This window comes from Lissotriton vulgaris, chromosome 6 (genome assembly GCF_964263255.1).
Source record: "Lissotriton vulgaris chromosome 6, aLisVul1.2, whole genome shotgun sequence".
NCBI lineage: Eukaryota > Metazoa > Chordata > Amphibia > Caudata > Salamandridae > Lissotriton > Lissotriton vulgaris.
In genome coordinates this window covers 583,343,448-583,362,607 of record NC_141694.1, presented here as the reverse complement: position 1 = coordinate 583,362,607, position 19,160 = coordinate 583,343,448, and the positions used below count along the sequence as shown (strand labels likewise).

General features: G+C 42.6%; 1 protein-coding gene across 12 annotated transcripts in view; it reads left to right on the top strand.

The window, feature by feature from the left end:
* SNX14 (sorting nexin 14) overlaps positions 1 to 19,160 on the top strand; it is a 1,106,650-nt gene that overhangs the window by 641,797 nt on the left and 445,693 nt on the right. For all 12 annotated transcript variants that reach the window (XM_086926583.1, XM_086926582.1, XM_086926579.1 and 9 more), the window contains one exon: positions 14,954 to 15,029. In XM_086926583.1, the coding sequence (XP_086782709.1) occupies positions 14,954 to 15,029 (76 nt within the window). The remainder of the gene's footprint in view (positions 1 to 14,953; positions 15,030 to 19,160) is intronic.

Below are 19,160 nucleotides of genomic sequence, written 5' to 3'. Positions count from 1 at the left end.
GGCAGCGGTGGGGCTTTCTTGCAAACGCCACCAGTTAAATGACACTGCACTCAGTTCATTGTTATGAATATTTGATCTTAAAGCCATTAGACAACTGGGCACCCACTATAGCAAACGTTGTAGATGAAAAGGCTGGGATGCGGCCAGCTAACGCACACTGCAGAATGTGAAATGACAAATAGAAAAATAATAATGGGTGAGTTTATTTTGCTTAATTAAAGACAGAGGAGCGGAATAAACGGGTTCATATAAACAATCACTATATCGTTCACTTCCTAACTTGAGCAAAGGCTGCTTTGATCACAGCGCCCATTAATGGAGCATTTTAATTCACCATTCAAAAATAATTAAAATCGTGTGTGAAACATGTGCTGCCGTTGTTCCTGGCGGGGTGGGTTGAGTTAATTAAGGACAAGGGGACATTATGCTGCTCCCTTTTAATAATAATATAATCAAGAACATTATCCAGAAAACGTAGTCAACAGATAATCTGGCACTACCTGCGGTAAACAACAAAACATCTAATGCAGCCAACGTTTTCACGGTGGAAGGAATGCTGGGAGGTCCTTTATCTTCGGGAGAAAAACAATCTGCTTTTCGTTAATTGCAAAGGTACAGCATGGAAAAATCTGATTCATAGTGTGCGCACAACGTGACACTCTCACCTCTCCCCCACTGCCAACATCCGTCTCAACCCACACCCATGAAGTCACATAATGCGGTTATATTGTCTAGGGCGTAGATTTTCTTTCTTCAAACAGGATAATTCAAAACAACCACTAGTAACCTACTTGGATACACAAAATATACCCGCTGCACCCTCTAGTGATATTTATATGTCAAAGGCACTAAGATATTACAATCATTATTTCATTTCAGCAAAGCATTAAGCTGACCATCCTCGTGAACACATTACTGCTCACATTCTGCCGGCAGGCCACAACGTGCTACAGCAAACAGTTGCATTACCTGAACCAGGGCACTGCATAATGCACCGGCCCTCAGAGGTACCTGAACAATGTCAACATTTTCCAGCATACACATATCAAAGACATCAAGAAATTAGAATTGTCATTACAGGTGAGCATAGCCTTATGTTGTTCATAGTCTTGAACCCTCTGCTGCGCACCTTGTGCCGGCAGGCCACGACGTGCCACAACAAACAGTTGCCTTACTTGAAATCCAGGGCACCGCATAGCGCACCGGCCCTCCGAGGTACCTGAACACAGGCAGTCTCCCCAAGATTCATCTCAGTCCTTAATTGACGTGTTAGGGCAGTAAAGTAGAGGACCACTGGCAGGCCATTCCCCCTTTTTACCGCCAATCTACTGCACACTTTAATCCTACCCCGTCCTGGGGTCCATCCAGTCACTCAACCTCCTTTGTTGAGCATGCCCCTTCGTTGTTAACTGTCAGCGCTCCGCCACAGGGCGAGAAGCTCCCTGGCGCACTCGCCCTCCCCCCAGCTTGTGCTGCATGTATTACTTTCACTCTGGCCAAGAAAACATCCCGATTCAAACTTTGAGTAGTCCTGATCATCAAATGACATTTTATGCCATTTTACCAAATACCGCTTTACATTACAAAAGCAGAAAAATGTATTTTTCCCGCCTACGCTGACACTGGAACCCGGGTCTCCCAGGCCGAAGGCGAGCGTTCTGATAATTGAGCCACACTCACGGCCCAGACAGTTATTATGAAAGTTCCCAGCAGTTATTAGGCAGAATACAGTTATCTTGAAGAAGCCGACTGCCACCGCGCTGAAACGATCACAATTACGCGCCTTACTAAACTAAAAGCTGAAATGAGTGATTAAAAATCACCACTAAAGGCTCAAATGAGTAATTGAAAAACACTACGCCGGCCCCCCTGAACCCACCGCGTTGCGCATCCCGGGCCTTCGACCGGAACCTCTGCACTCCTGGCTGTTTTGTCCGTTGCTCTGTGGCTGGGGTCCTGGGAGACCAAGAGGACGTCCCCCCTCGAGGGACAGCCTTAAATACCTACCTGATAAGATTCGGTTTTGTTTCTCCTTGGACACTTCAGAAACCGCAACGTAAACTAGGCTGTACCCCTCCTCAATCCAGCCCCCAGTGGGATGTTTGGCGCAACTAAGGGAGCCCCTCCTTTAGGCGTGTGGGGCTCCTGTTCATTCTCGTTATGTTATACCATAGACACAGGTTGTGCTGGTTTGCCATGAAAGCATGTGAAAGTAGAATCGTCACACCCTTCGGAATTTTTCACGCAGTCCTGTTTACCCCTGCCTAAAATGGCCTACAAGCCATCAAAATATAGCGTAGTGGGTCCTGAAAGAAGATATTTGTCGTGATCTTGTTGTATTTCACGTTTCACCATAGGCCAAGCGAGTGTCGTGAAACTGGGGGCGCCATGAGGTTTGAGGTTTTCATGATGAAACAACTAACCGAGTGCCAGGACGGCCTAAGGGAGTCTTCGAAGAGCCTAGCTCGGATTGCAAATGGCACTAAATTAGTTCTCGTTTTTGTGGTTCTTGCTAAGGGAAAGCCTACTTCATCGGGTGATGAATATGTGTTAGAAATGTCAGGTCTCGGGAATGTGAAACACAGAGGTTAGGCTAGAAATAGTGAGATTAACGTTGGGTGATTTATTTGGATAAAATACACACTGACTTTACATTAGTCAGCTAAATGCTTTTATTAAATTGTCTTTCAGGTAATATCACCAGAAAGAGATTTGTGTTATTTCCGCGCCCCAATAAATGCCTCATATTTGACAATCAAACACCAGCCACATCTCACCGCCTTGCTGACCCCAAAAACTAGAAGAGTCATTATGTACATGACACTGCTGGCATTGGTAATATCGGAATTTAGCCGGGCATGGGTAAAAAAACATACAGGGGGGGCATGTCGACTGAGCGACTACAATCGTGAATCATGGCTACACCTCTTGTTCTGCTGCCCAGCCTTAGCAAATAAAAGAAGAAGCCTTCTTAGGGAATTATACCTGAGGGAAAAAGCAAGGACCTGCCTCGAGGCCTTGACAATATGTTTTACACAAAAGGAACCCGATAACCTGGCACCTGTGGAAGATTCATGCAGTCTATCGGGGACGCTCTCCAGCCTTGTTCTAGTCTCCGACCACGTCCACCTATAGTCCAAAAGTTGATCGTGGATTACTTTAAACACCCTGAAAGTATGCGAACTACGTTTTCAAGTAAAGAACTGAGCCCGAGACACCCAACGGCTTTATTCAAACAATAGTTTGATCTATATCATCATAAAGCTGCAAAGCACAAGCACTTTAGAAGAGCATTAGGAACAATGATAAGAACTAGTGGAGCTCAAGAAGAACTGAAAGGAAGAAAAACACGGTTTATCGATGAACCAGGTTGGTTTTTTCATCCAGGTTGATAGCAGACTTTGGGCCAAAGTTGTAAAGCACGAGCACTTTGTGAGAGAACCAGGAAAAATAAACCTCCAGCCACATAAAGGCACATAACGCCTGCATTTTATCAGAACTTTTAAACCTTACGGGTAATGTTTTTTTAGATGGTATTTTATTGTAATGCAATGATTTTAATTAACTTGTACAAATAAAAAGAAATTCCAGGATTTGTGTTATTTTCTGATTACCTAGTTCATGATGGCAATATAAACTTGGAGAACAATTTTGATTTACATTTTTAAACTATAACATTTTAATGGTTCAGATCTTATTAATTTTGGAAGGGGGCTAGATAAAACGGATAGGGCAAGATAGCATAGCGTTTCTAATCCACACACATGCATATAGTAAGGGCTGTTCTTCTGGAAATACCAGATTGTTGAAATGAAGGTTTCTGGTAGGAACCAACATTGAAACCTGAGCAGTCAGTATGCTTGTTCAATGGAAGGTGGCATCTGTTAGGAACAAGGTTTCATTGGACGATATTTCATTTGTAATATGTGTGCGACGTGATAAGGCATGCTGTGCACAGAATTGGTGTATTCTGTCTGCTTTTTTAAGCAATAATCTAATGTGCAGTCCCTGATCATGTTGTATTTCTATCTAGGACCCTATTTCGATATTCCTGATTCATGCCCTTGTGCGGTTATAATCAATAATATCCTTACAAAGGTATAAGAATCCTATCCATATTCAGCAATAGCCCATGCAGTCCAAAGCACAGCACTGCTACTCCATCGACTCCTAGAAAGCACAACGCGTTCTTTAAACAAACCAAGCCTCCAGCAGATCGGGAAATTCCCCCCCTTGCTTTTGTTTTGATTTGAACAAGAACTCCTGGAATCGAGCAAGAACTGTTAGTTCTTAGTGACGTCTTATGTCCAATCTTACGTCAAACCAGAAACCTTTCAGGTATAAAATACCAACGGTTGCCTTAAGCAAACACACAGTGGTTTGGAGCAGAGCGGCTATCTACTTGCCCTAGAGCCCAGCTGATGCGAGAGCCCACGGAAGCCGCCCCTCCCCTTTAACGCACTGGAGAAGCTACTTTTTCTCACGCCGAGAAATTCCAGCTCCGGTGTTCCCGAGTCACCCTTGCGGGTTGCTGGGAGATCGAGTCCTGAAGAAAGAGATACCAGACCTCCCAAATTCTATTACTAAGGTACGGAGCTGACTAAACCCTTAAAGAGAATTCTTGAATCAGATCCTTGGCAAAAACAATCTTAACCAACTTAACTTAAACTGCTACTTACTTACTCCTTCCCAAGTATTAGGCTTAGGTCAGGTACATCGGGGTAGGCGTAGTTAGAAGCACCAGTTGAGTACGTTAGTCAATGGTTTTATGTATGTATATATATTTTATCTATTTTAAGTATCATATGGCTAAGAAACCATATCTATGCTTTTACAGTATTATTTCGTTATATTACTTTTACTGTACGCACTTTACTTCATAATAAGTATTGCAATTGTGGCAATTCATTTCTCTTGCATGAGAAAGAAGACTGCTCAATAAAATAACACCTTTTTATTGAAAACGCCCGTCTCTCTATTTCTCTGAACTCTGGTGAAACTAAGTATGCACGATTGACTGAGTGAAATAGCCGTCTATTGTTTTCACACGCCTCTAGAGATATACTCTTTATTCTGAGGGAGCAAAGTTGTCATGTTTATGCGGTTGTCAGAAGCTGAATCCCTTCTTGTCTAAATCAGGGAAGTTAACCCCTCCCTATTCATTCGAGAAATTTCCTAGTGACCTCTGAGCTAGCTGGAAAACCTAAATTAACTCTAACATAGTCAGTAGAGACCTAGATGACCCCAGTCCTAGGTCTACACTGCTGTTTATGTTATTCCAATGCGCAGAGCCTATTGGGAAAATAGGAACTACACTACATGGCGCCCAACGTTTGGTAAGGCGATAATCTAACGCAAGACACTAGAGTAACTCAGTCGTTATTGTTCACACAGAACCCTTTCTCCGTAAAAACTCCAAAAGACGTCTGGAGTGGGTGAAAGGTTAATATCCGCCGGAACTTAGTTGGAAGAGATTCCTATGTATTAGTTTTTGGTTTAGTCAACGTTGAAGGATACAGTGTTCCAAAAATATTGTGCACCTAATCTTTGTTTCCTTGAAACTTGCTCTGCAACAAAAAGCTTTCTGTCAGTAAAAATGTCAGAAAGTGTAGAAGAAAGGGAGCAAGCTAGAATAGCAGCTCAACTCATGGAGGATGACACAGCCATCCAAGAAAGTGACCCGAGTGTTATACTCATTCCGGTCAACGTAAGGAGAACTATAACTCTTAAACTTATAAAAAATGGACTGACATCACGTGGTGGTACAGTTATATTCGTGGTAGAGGCCCATGAATATCGGCAGACAGAGGTATTCTATTCGTGGATACACTTTCCAGCAGCAAACTCTATAACAAAAGAATTCCACTATTACAAAATAGAGGAACCTCCGGATATATATACTCCTTTTGAGGATGTTGAAATCCCACTAAATTACCAAGAGCACCTGCTCTGGTTTAATGGCGGCCTTAAACATAATAATCACATCACCAGGCCCGGTCCACTAGGTAGACTGGAAGCAACGGGCCGGTTCTAGCCAGTTATGCAACACACCCAGACATCGAAACAATGTCAAGCGAAGAACTCCTAGTTAAACTGAAAGAATTAACGAAGGCATACAGAGAATTAGTTCAACTAGCAGCATCTGTGGCGATCCGCCAGAAATTGAAGGAGACAGATCTAGCAGAACAGCCATCTGAACTTGCCAGAATCATAGAAAAATCCTATGAAGAACTAGGAAGAGATAGTTTGGGTGGGAGACCGGTAAAACCCCAACTAACTGAAAATCCTGAAAAAACCTTTATTAAAAATAATCTGAATACTCCAAAAAGGAGCTGGGAGGGTAATAAACAGTCCACTCCCAGGGAAAAGCGATTCCAGTCCAGAGGAAGGTCTCCTCAACGTAGAGAAAAATCTCCAGACCGAGGAAACAAGTCTCCCCAAAGGGAGCCCTCTGAAAAAAGATACAACCTTAGAGATAGGGATAAATTGAGAAAACCTGATAGATATCAAGATATTGATACACGTCCCTCTCGATCACTCTCACTCAATCTTTCTCGATCTTCCTCACAGAAATCGGAAAGGAGAGGACGTTCAGAACACGGGGAAGAGCACGTCAAGTCCAAAGACAAGGAACCTGCTCATCAAAGTAATACATCACAATATCCCAGAAAGAAGGTAGCAAGTATTAAGATTAAACATGCCGAGGATTCTGAGGACACAGCTGAAAAACGGAGAGTGGGCCCAGATAATGCTAGACAGCGCAGCAGAAGTGACCATAGCTCGCAAGATCCTGATGAATCATCTGGAGACAGTGGACACAAATGAATACATTCAGGTTGAAACTGCTGATACCAGGGTTAGCAAACCCCATAAAATATACGAAATAACATTACGTATAGAGGGGGACAAGACAAGGAAAGTAAGGGGTCTCTTTTGGGATAACCTTTCGAAAGGCTATGACATCCTGTTAGCTGAAAAAGACTGGCCACCAGAGTTTGTCAGGAGTGCCCTCATGGCAAAGAAATAATTATGCCTGCCTTCTCTAATCATATACCAATTCATAAAAAATATACACTTGCAAGAAAATGGGCAGTAGCCCAAGCTCCAGCTTTATATAAAAACCATGTAGGATGGGATGAGGATTCACCTCACCACAAAATTCAGTAAAAAAATCAGCCCACTGCACAAAGGCAGTACCCAGTTAAACAAGAAGCTAAAAAGCAAGTCAAGGAGATTATAGATCAACTTGAATATCAAGGGGTGATTGAAACATGCACCTCACAAATGAACAATCCTTTGTTTCCTCTCTCCAAACCAGACGATTCATATCGTCTAGTTTTGGACTACAGACACCTTAACTCCTGTTGTAAAACATTTGCAGTACAAAACTCACACAGTGCAGCACTAATGAATAACATAGTGCGCAAAAAATATAAAACGACATTAGATATCTCTAATGGATTCTTTTGTCAAAACATTGCACCTGAAAGCAGGTATTTGACCGCTTTCTCAATAATGGGGTCACAAAAACACTTTTGTCGACTCCCATAGGATTCAAGAATAGCCCAGGATTATTCTAAGGAAGGGTAACAGAGTTACTACAAATCTACGACGATGAGGCATTATCCTATGTAGTTGACATCTACCTCACAGATGATGACCTGGAGACTCACTTAAAAAGAGTGAACACCACAATACTTGGGTTCGCTTCAGAAGGTTACAAATTCAACTTTAAAAAGTCATGAATTGCCCGTCCAACAGTCCTATTTTTAGGATATGAATTATCAAATGAAGGCAAAAGCCTGGCAGACAATTTCTTAGAGAAATGTGCTGTACTCCAAGCACCAAAAATGCTGAAAAATTTACAATCAATACTAGGTTTACTGAATTTCGGAAGAACATACATACTAAATTATGCAGAGAGAGTTAAACCTCTCTATGAATTAATAAGACCTGATTTCAAACCAATAAATTGGACTCAGAAACGCACAGAAATTTTAAGATCACTACTAACAGACATGTTAACTAAAACAAAATTGCAAACACGTGAAAACACACGCAATCTTGTAATCCGAGTCATCCCAGGAAGATGCGGATTCACATACCTGACCTCTAATTAGGGAGAAATGGTACCTATAGCTTACAAATCACATTTTTACACTAAAGCTGAAATAAAATCCAGTTCTACAGAAAAAATTCTGTTAGTGGTTCAAACTGCTGTAGCAAAAGAAAGAGCCCAAGCTCAAGGCAGAAGGATAACTGTTTTTTCAGCAGAATCAGCCCTTGAGGCATTAACGTGCACATGCAATTTAAATGCTGTGGCATTAGATCCAGAATGGATACAACGTGAAATACTATTTTGACCCGAAACTAAAGAAACTAGATGATCTAGAGTACGAACAAGAATATCCTCTGCCAATAGAAATTCTGCCTCTAGAAAAGTACACTTGTGTAATATACATGGACAGATTTGCACAACACCTCAATGTAGTGGAAAAATCATACAAAGCAGCGTGCGCGATTGTTAAAGGTCGCTGGTGCTCTGGTAAATTCAGACCAATGATTACCAAAACTGAATCAATCAGAAACGGTTCAGCTGAGCGAGCTGAAATAAGATCTTTAAAGATGGCGCTTGAAAATGCCGATCGTGAATTCCCGACACTAATAGTGTGCGATTCGCATTTCTGCGTCAAGTCCTACAACAATGACATGCAGACATGGAGCAAAACGGTTACAAAGATTACACAGGTGCCACAATAAAGCATAAATCGCTTTGGGAACAAGTAGTTATTTTAAAGAAAGAACTACAGAAGACTCACGTGATACACGCACTGAGTCATCAACGTGATGGCGTTCACGTTGCAGGGAATTCGTTGGCTAACACAGACACAGCGGAAGCGGTTCAACCGGCTTCCATAGCCACTGAAAAGCGTTCAGAAAAACATATAGATGGGGAAACCATGCTGGCAGTAAAAGCCTCATTAAAAGGAAATTATGCAGCATTACCTCTCAACTATCCACTCAGTAATACACACATAATTGATGCAAACTCCTTTCCGTTTGCTCAAATCCCTGGAGTAGTGGATAGAGTAATTCCAAACACGAACCGGAGAGTTTTCTTGATTGAAAGTGCACACATGGGACTGGGTCCGAGGCACCAACAGATCTTGAAATCCTTAATAGAATTACAATCAGAGTACTGGTGGCCGGGAATGAGCGTGCAAATGTACAAATTTGCAATGGATTGTCCAGACTGCAACCGAGATCGTAGCTGTGAACCGGACCAGAATACTGCCCGGACATCTTTGTTAGAAAGCTTCAGGATTTCTATGATACAGAAATACAACCAGAAGAATGCGTCCCAATAATTAAGACAAATTAACTTGAATATGTAGACCAGCAGCATTCGGCTGACGCCAGAACTGTTATAAAAGATTTGCGAGTCTTTATCGGCACATACGCAATTGGCATGCTACATTCTGATCAGGGTCCTGCGTTTAGCTCTCGAGCTTACAAAGAGGCCATGAAAAGCATGGGCATCGCATTGCGGTACTCTTCTCCCTTCCATCCTGAGGGAAATGCGGTAGTGGAAAGAAAAAACCGAGACATAAAGCAATCTATAGCGGCGAGGGTATTGGGTTCGGGTGATGGGTGGGTCAAACATTTAACAAGTTTCCAACGTAGTCTTAATAATCTGCCAAGAAATTCTCTAAAAGGTCTCACTCCATACGAACTATTGTTCGGTACTACAATGCTAATTCAGGATCTTGACTGTCGCACTTCAGTGGTAGAAGAAAAATGCTTTGATATCAAAGACCGGTTGGCTGTTTTACAGGATCTAAATGAAACAAGAAAAAGCCTGAGTAACAAAATTGAAACAACAGCCGACAACCACTGAAGAAAAACCACCTGTCCCAGCAAGATCTGTCTGGATTCCAAAGATTGGGGATCTGGTCAGAGAGAAGATCGCGGTGAAGAAGGAATTTGGGCCTTCTTACAGAAAAGCAGTACCTGTCTTAGCCAGCAGCGGAACAAGATCAGTTGTACTACCTCCCCTTGCTGGTAAAAAGGAGAACCGAGTTGTATCCATCGACCTGGTAAAACCACAATCATGTGGCTAATAATAAGTAGTAGGCCCAGTGGACTCCCAAGAAATAGCTGAATACCGAAATTTGCTACAATCCAAGAGGCTCATGCTGAGAGACTAATCAAATTTGATAAACCTGCAGTGAATAAAAAAGGACTATGCAATAATGCCATGGAACTTGTGCCTTTTGAAACCCAAATTACAACAGTTCGTCAAGAAACACGAATCTACAATGATGTAGCCTCTGACTATTCTAATGAAACAAAGAAAAATGCAAAAGTAAATGAAAATCTGGAAAAAATCCCAACAATTGACAGAACTGCATCTGGCTACTTCATCAACTTCCACGACTTCTCAGAAGATCCAAGTGAACATGAAGAAACGCATGTAACAAAAACTTTAAAAGGCAAAATAATGGAACTTTCTCTCCAACTAAAAGAAACATATCTGATTTCACCATGGATTGAATTATGGATTGTGTTAGGTGTACTTACTCTCCTGCTTTGGCTCATCATGGTTCTATGTTTGGGAAAATTCATTGATGGAAAATATAGTACAATGGACACAGTAAGTCAGAACATCAACTTGGTCCTAAAGCCTCACACATCCTCCCACATCGAGAAAAGAGAACTGTCATCAGTAAATATCTCAGCCAAACCAATACCCGGTGGGGTAGCATGGGACAGAACTGAATATGACATTTTTGGCCCGGTTGAGCTCTTGAAGTATCCACACCAGTTCAAGGTTTCATTAAGTGACTTTGTGACACCAAGTACTTTCTCTGATGATTGGTACTTTGAAAACATTAATATGATGCCAGATTTAGTAATGTCAGCCAAATTTACTGAACATGATTACTTACAGGGTTCATCAAATTATGAAGAGTTATACTGTTATAACCACTTTGGTGATCACTATTTGCATAAAACTGCACAGCCTAGAAATGTTTTATCTTATAACCAATGGGAACACTGTCCAACACCGCCTAAAGGCAGCTCGAAACATTTTATGAGAAATTCCAGTACTTGTCAGGGTTTAACAAAAGTGACCTGAAAACGTTTTATTTTAAAATGTTAAATAGGACAGGACTGAAAGCAATGTTGACAAATACTAAATTGATTTATTCTGAAAATTTCTATGACAAGATGTCTACATTTGGTTTCGAATTTTGGAAAAACAACATTGACACAAAAACAATCTGGGTACCACAGATTGGCAAGTACAAGGCCTAGAAGCTTGGAAAGTAATGCAAATTGAAACAGCTGAGAAAATACGAGAAATTGATCGTATTAATTTGGAAAAATCACTTTCTGTAGTGGACAATGGGTTAACGACTCTGTCCTCCAGAATATATTCATTGGACAGCATTGTATCATCTGCTATTGATATAATAGAACAGGATTTACTAATGTTACAACATGGGCAGTCTCAATTACGTTCTATTGTACAGCTTGGTTGGACGTTGCAAAATCTGCGTTCAGGCTACGTACCATGGCGTTTAATCAACACAACGTCATTATTCGGTATCTTTGAAAAACTTGAGAGATTACCATTGACAATGTCAGAGAGACCTGTCATTGAATGGATAATACACGGAGCAATTTCAATTCCGATAACAACTTTCCAGTTCAAATACTGCCAAGAGTATATACCTGCAGGCCAGTATGAAAAGTTGGGTGAAGAATACATCAAATCAACATGGGATTTACCCTATACACACAGATGTTATAGTGAAGGGAAAAAAGGATGTATTCCTTAGTGGTAACAATTGTAAAAAATCACTAAGCGGTACACTTCTGTGTCAAGGTATTAACTTGCATGGAGCCTGCAAAGGGTCTTCAAATAACCTTTCTTGTCACCTGCATGGCACTCCTGTAAAACAGATAGAGCCATTTTTCAAACAACTTAGTAATGGGAGTTACATTTTAATAAGTGACCACAACTGTTGTGGGATGGTGCCAGGGAAAGCTTATCTCATGACCATAACTTCCAGGGTCGTTTGCTGTATGCAAGTATTGTATCCACACAGCAATCCAGATACGGGGGCTGGGTTATGGCCTTCGTTGAATATCTCTTCTATTCGAATTGATACTTCAAGCAGAATGAAGTCTATTCTTTTACAGACAACTGTGCCTCTAACGTCATCCAAAGAAACATATGATCTGCAAATGGCAAGGACATCGGCAGAGATACATTTTCTTTTATTGACAAATTGCCCCGCGCATTTCGCAGAAATGTTAAGCCAAATCTTAAACATGTCTGATACCAGTGGCATCGCACATGTATTTAAGACCGTTTATTCGGGACTGTTAGCACCCTTTGAAACAGTTCTGGGCATCTTCCCGAATTTTGTCCATTCTGTCTTTGGCGGCCTACCATTAATCTTGGGACTTGTGGCAGGAATTTTATTTTGGTCCTTCTGCTCCCATATGGCAAGCCAATCCACAGACAAGACTCTAGCAACGATGGAAGAAACGATCCTAGCAATACGATACCGAGACCATATCACTAAGGTCCTCGGATTAGCCCGGCTAAGAGATCTAACTACAACCTGATTTCTTTCATTCAGACCAATCTGGCAGGATTGCATCTTACCTGTGCTTCGATGTCTGCTATGCGGAGAAGAATGCATGTTTGACATCTATCTTACACTACCATCAGCAGTACCAAAGGATATCGATACTTTGCTAGGTCCGGTAACGACTCATGCATCGTGTTGTCCCCAGCGGCTACCTATTCTGATGACTGCATTCGTTGAGACTTCACCACTACGAGTAGGTGGCGGTGAGGTACGAGAGGAAAGCAGCACCATTCAGGTACAACCTTCTGTGAGCATTGCTGATCCAAACATCGATGACGGCAATCACGCTGCAAACTGCACAGTCGCAGCATTTTCGAACTTGGTCGAAATTTCACCTGATGTTGTAGACCCTTTTTTTGCGAGTCTGTCTGATATGATGTTCTCTCCAGTCAACGAGAATAATTCTTAAAAAACAATGATCACACAGTGCTCCCTGAACTCTGAATTCGGCCTTCAGTTTTGATAAACAAAGCTACTGAAAACATTTGGAACGATTTTTTCCAGTGAAAGCGAAATTATTTTTTCCATTTCCAGTATATTTACCTTTTTTTGGCACATGGTACTCTGCTTAAAGTAGAACTATTCTTCGAGAACAGAGCTTCTATTTTTAGGATACTAGAGATAATATTTTACCTCAGCCTCTAGCACATACAGCATTTTGTATAAATATGTGATGGAATGGTCTCGACCTTCTTTTCTGTATTCAGAGCCATTTCATGTGTAAATTTTCGCAAATCATTCAGCTAATATATATATGCATTTTAATGAATGATACTGCTTGAAAAGCGTACAGTACCAATACTCATTTTTGTGTATTTACCATATACCATTTCAAATGCGAAATATGTATTTTGGGGTGGGTTGGAAAACACACATGAATTGTTACATGTTTATTATTGCTTAGTTTTTTAGTAATGATGGACATTAAACCGTGAAGTGGGTGTTGTATTTCTATCTAGGACCCTAATTCGATTTTCCAGATTCATGCCCTTGTGCGGTTATAATCAATAATATCCTTACAAAGGCATAAGAATCATATCCATATTCAGTGATAGCCCATGCAGTCCTAAGCACAGCACGGCTACTCCCATCGACTCCTAGAAAGCCCAACGCGTAAACAAACCAAGCCTCCAGCAGCCCGGGAAATTCCCCCCCTGCTTTTGTTTTGATTTGAACAAGAACTCCTGGAGTCCAGCAAGAACTGTTTGTTCTTAGTGACGTCTTATGTCCAACCTTACGTCAAACCCGGCACCTTTCAGGTATAAAATACCAATGGTTGCCTTAAGCAAACACACAGTGGTTTGGAGCAGAGCGGCTATCTACTTGCCCGAGAGCCCAGCTGATGCGAGAGCCCACGGAAGCCGCCCCTCCCCTTTGACGCGCTGGAGAAGCTACTTTCTCTCACGCCGAGAAAATCCAGCTCCGGTGTTCCAGAGTCACCCTTGCGGGTTGCTGGGAGATCGAGTCCTGAAGAAAGAGATACCAGACCTCCCACATTCTATTACTAAGGTACGGAGCTGACTAAACCCTTAAAGAGAATTCTTGAATCAGATCCTTGGCAAAAACAATCTTAACCAACTTAACTTAAACTGCTACTTACTTACTCCTTCCCAAGTATTAGGCTTAGGTCAGGTACATCGTGGTAGGCGTAGTTAGAAGCACCAGTTGAGTACGTTAGTCAATGGTTTTATGTATGTATATATATTTTATCTATTTTAAGTATCATATGGCTAAGAAACCATATCTATGCTTTTACAGTATTATTTCGTAATACTACTTTTACTGTACGCACTTTACTTCATAATAAGTATTGCAATTGTGGCAATTCATTTCTCTTGCATGAGAAAGAAGACTGCTCAATAAAATAACACCTTTTTATTGAAAACGCCCGTCTCTCTATTTCTCTGCACTCTGGTGAAACTAAGTATGCACGATTGACTGAGTGAAATAGCCGTCTATTGTTTTCACACGACTCTAGAGATGCACTCTTTATTCTGAGGGAGCAAAGTTGTCATGTTTATGCGGTTGTCAGAAGCTGAATCCCTTTTTGTCTAAATCAGGGAGGTTAACCCCTCCCTATTCATTCGAGAAAGTTTCTAGTGACCTCTGAGCTAGCTGGCAAACCTAAATTAAGTCTAACATAGTCAGTAGAGACCTTGATGGCCTCAGTCCTACGTCTACACTGCTGTTTGTTATTCCAATGCGCAGAGCCTATTGGGAAAATAGGAACTACACTACAAATAGTAGTAGCTCATTTGTATTGAAATGTTTGTTTTTACTTCCAGGCCCCTGACCTTGCTGATAAGAGAGATTCTGTCTGGTTCCGTTTTTCTTCCCTCCATGGACTTTCTCGCAGATCCGGTAAGAGGTCACCTTGTGCTACAGTAAGAAATGTTATTGGTTTGTTCATGTATGTGGCATTACTTATTGTACAGCAGCAGGTGGTATCACTTCATTTCACTTTTGTGGATTGTAAAATAAGGTTGTGTTCTCATGGTAGCCGTTTTATGGTCAGGCATGCTGTAGTGCTCTTGATGTGTGAAATACAGCAGTGCATGGCTCAAATATGGTGATAGGTGCAGATGTAACCGCGCCGGTCATTTCCGAAGTGCTGGGCATGGTATTAGGAAAGTTGCAGTGTGTCTGTCGCACTGTCCTTGATGCACGATGTTGACTGTTAATCCCAGCTTGATATTGTTGCGAGTGTGGTTAATGGCCACTCCCTCCTGAGAAATGCTTTTAAACTAATATTAGGCGCTATCTCCTCCTGGATTCCTTTCATATTAGATTTTCTGATGAATACTTCTACCTGCATATTCCACACCCGTTGAATTATCTCAGGTGTTAGGCTGGATCTGGAAATCTTCAAAGCTCTTTGGCACCAGTATGGAATGCTGGCTCTGTGTCCGAACCAGAATTGGTGCCTCTTGATGCCACCAAATCCATTTAGTGCCCATCATGGATGCAATGATGCTAGGCCCCTTTTTTCGGCGCCTTTGATGCAGATTCCGCCAAAACAATCCCCAGCACACGCTCACTTTCTCTTATAACATAAATCTTGTCGACAGTAGTATCCGTTTCTGCGACTTCTTCAGGGCTCAATATGCAATACTTTGTGCTTTACTTCCAGTGTTAATTCCAACTTGAAGGTGTCAGTCGTGCTGCTTATCTAGTGTGTCATCTCCTGTCATATCCTTATTCCCTAATATCTAATGTGCACATCAGCCATGAATTCTCTTTAACCACAAACACCCCAAGCACAATCCGCCAGTGTGCTTCCACAGTTCAAAATTTCACCGGTCCATTAATTAATATTCTTCATCACAGTCCCGTGCAAACTGCTCACGGAAACGTGTGCGTTCCGCGTCCTCCTTCACACCTCACAAATCCTGAGCTCTCTCTCTTAGTTTCGCTGCTTAGTGCTCTGAATATTTCAAATCTGCATAAAGTGCAGTGCTATGATGTCTTTTACTAACTGTTCAGACTTTGGGCCGTGTAGTGACTGTGAGGGACAGATGTTGATCACTGATTCTCTCTTAGTTTGCCTAGGATTAGACCATGTCACTGAATCAAGTGAGTCTTGCTTTAGTGTGCACTCTAAGACAATTAAGGAAAGGGAGGCGAAACTTTCCATGGCACTGGCCTGCATCAACAAAACAAGCAGGTTTCGCTCCTGGGTCCTCTCCCGGGCCTACTGTAGGACACCATCTTCACACTTCTCCCGCTGATGGAAGAAACACAGAGCTTCTTTTTAAAGGTGAGTCATCCAGGCTCCCTCTAACTCCTACAGTAACCTCATCCTCTGAACCAGAGTTCCATCTCTTGTGCCTCCTGAACCAGCCTCACCAGCAAATTCATTCCTGGTGCTTCCACAGGAGCCTGTGCTTGAGCGGGTCCAGCACGAGCATACTCCAGCACCTACGCCACTTTATACTGATTTTCCAGGTTTGGATCCAGTGACATTTCTTAATGCCATGTTCACATTTTCTCTATGGTAGCAGTCCCTTCAGGCATTCTTCGGGCCCCATGGGGACCATACTACATGCCTATGTTCATCCCCTTCATTATGTCTCCGGCACCATTCAGAGCTGACCGTTAAGCCTCTGGAGCTTCCAGGCCCTCCTCTTCACATTGGCTCAAAGGGACACTGCATGATCTCACTGCTGTCAATCAATCCCACCCCCAAGGCCTCCTGCCGCCCCCCGCCCCAAACTTTCTAGATTGAGTTTGGCACTGTCAGTACCATTACCAGCTCCTACAGGGATAGAGACATTGCACCCCGTGGAAGTGCACGTATCTGAAAGAGGTGAGGTATTGCTACAGCATCCACAATCTTTTTGGGTCCGCTCCTGATCCCCTAGATCCTTGTGACTGATGTGGGGTTGGACTAGAGTCCTCTTTACCCAGCTGCTTATTTTGCTGGCCTCACTTCGGCACTGGCCTTGCTATCTCGCATGAAATAGAAATGGAGTTCCTTAATGCAGTCCTCCTCCTGAGGTTATTCTTTTCACTATGTGTTGAGGAAGGTGGCTGATGTTCTGAAGTTACTATTAGCCTCAATTGAAACAAAAACAACTGTGCTTACTGAGGTTCATCAGCTTGCTGCCCCAACATCTGAACCATTGCTTCCTTACAACTATGTCTTATTGGATCTGGCACTGTCAGTATGGAAAAAGCCCTCTTCTGCTCGTGTAGTTAATACATTGGTGGCAAAATGCTATCTCCCTGGTCAGGTGGGACTCCATTCTTGTCCACTCCTCCTTCTCAGACACCATCTCATCCACTCTGTTGGAAAGAGCCAAAACCCCTAGGGGCTTGGGACAAGAAGATTGTTTCCACCAGCAGTGTGGTGTTGAAATCTTTGAATGCTATGTGGCTCAATTGGTTGCCCCTCCTACCCCCCCAATGTCCCTAAAAGTTTCAATACCTATTTCTCAGACGTAATTGAGGATTGCCAGAATGCATAATGGCATATAATAAAATCGTGCCCGGATAACGCTGACTCGGAAACACAGGCTATGGCTGCTCTGTAGCTGTGCATCGTCATGCTTGACTTTGCTCATCTGGGTTTTCTTTGGATGTGCAGACCACTCTCATGGACTTTCCCTTTGAGGGCACATGTTTCAAGATGAGACTGATTCGGTTTAGAGACTCAATGCTGTCTGGCTCCTTTTAGGTCTCTATGCCTGCTGCAACAACAGTCTAAGAGGATTAAAGACGTTTTCTCTGCTTTTCGTGATTTTATAGAAGCTTCAACGTTAGTCAGCGGCAGTCCACTCTGTCACTGAAAAAGTAGCCCCAAAATCCTTTGATAAAACAATACAGGGGCATAGGTAAGGATATGATCTTGGAACCCACCTCCACCTGCTCCGCACCATCAGAGAAGCAACTAGTTTTTTCTTACCAGAGAACCAGGAGCCTGTAGGGGCTAGGAGTCCTCCTTTCTAGGAAACAAAAAGGCTATTGCTTCGGACCAGTGGGTCCTACAGATAGTGGAAAGTAGGTATGCTCTACCCTTCCTACAGGCTCCCTCTCCCATCCCTTCCCAGCCTTCTTTCCTTTCCAAAGATCACCTCTCCATCTTGCAGCTCGAGTGGGCAGCGATGCTTCTGAAGGGATCAGTGGGGTTGGTGCCAGAGCAGGAAATTGGACAAGGATGCTTTTCGCGATATATTCTAGATCCCAAGATGGTTGGCGATCTGCAGTCAATCCTAGACCTCTGGATCCTGATCTTATGCCTCAGAAAGGAGAAGTTCAAGATGCTGACCTTGGCTTAGGTCCTGTTGGGGTTAAAAGCAGGAGACTGGTGTCACTCGATTTGCTGAATGCGTATTTTCATGTTTCAATCCTGCAGTCACATTAGACGTACCTGCAGTCTGTGGTGGGTTCCACCCATTAACAGTTTGAGGTCTACATTGGCTCCCTGTCAGGGAGAGAATCAACTTTAAATCTATGTGCATTTCCCATCAGGCTTACTGGAAGGCAGGTCCGGTGATTAACCATTCCTTAATCACCCCATACCTCCCCAATAAACAGCTCCGCTCTACTCACGCCTTTCTGGCCACAGTCCCCCAAATCAGGAGATCTAGATCAGGAGGCAGATCGTTTTCTTACAACGCGGCCAAGATGTGGAATTCACTCCCCCTTTATCTTAGATCCAACCCCAATTTGCTTTAATTCCGTAAACAGCTTAAAACTTTTCTTTTCGCTAAACATGACTGATTTCCTCTCCGCTGGACTGTACTCATCAGGTAGCACCACTCTTTTTTAGCGCTTGGACGCCTCTGGGCAGCTATCTGCGCTCTATAAAACTCCTTTTGATTTCATTTCAGGTAGTTCTATTCAGATTGACACCAGCACCTCTGGTCTTTACCAAGGTGATGATGGTAGTTGTGACACATCTTAAATGGTCGGGATATCGGTTTTCCTGTACCTGGATGTCTGGCTGATCAAAGCAGTCAACTGCAGCACTCCTGTTTGACCTGGGTTTTT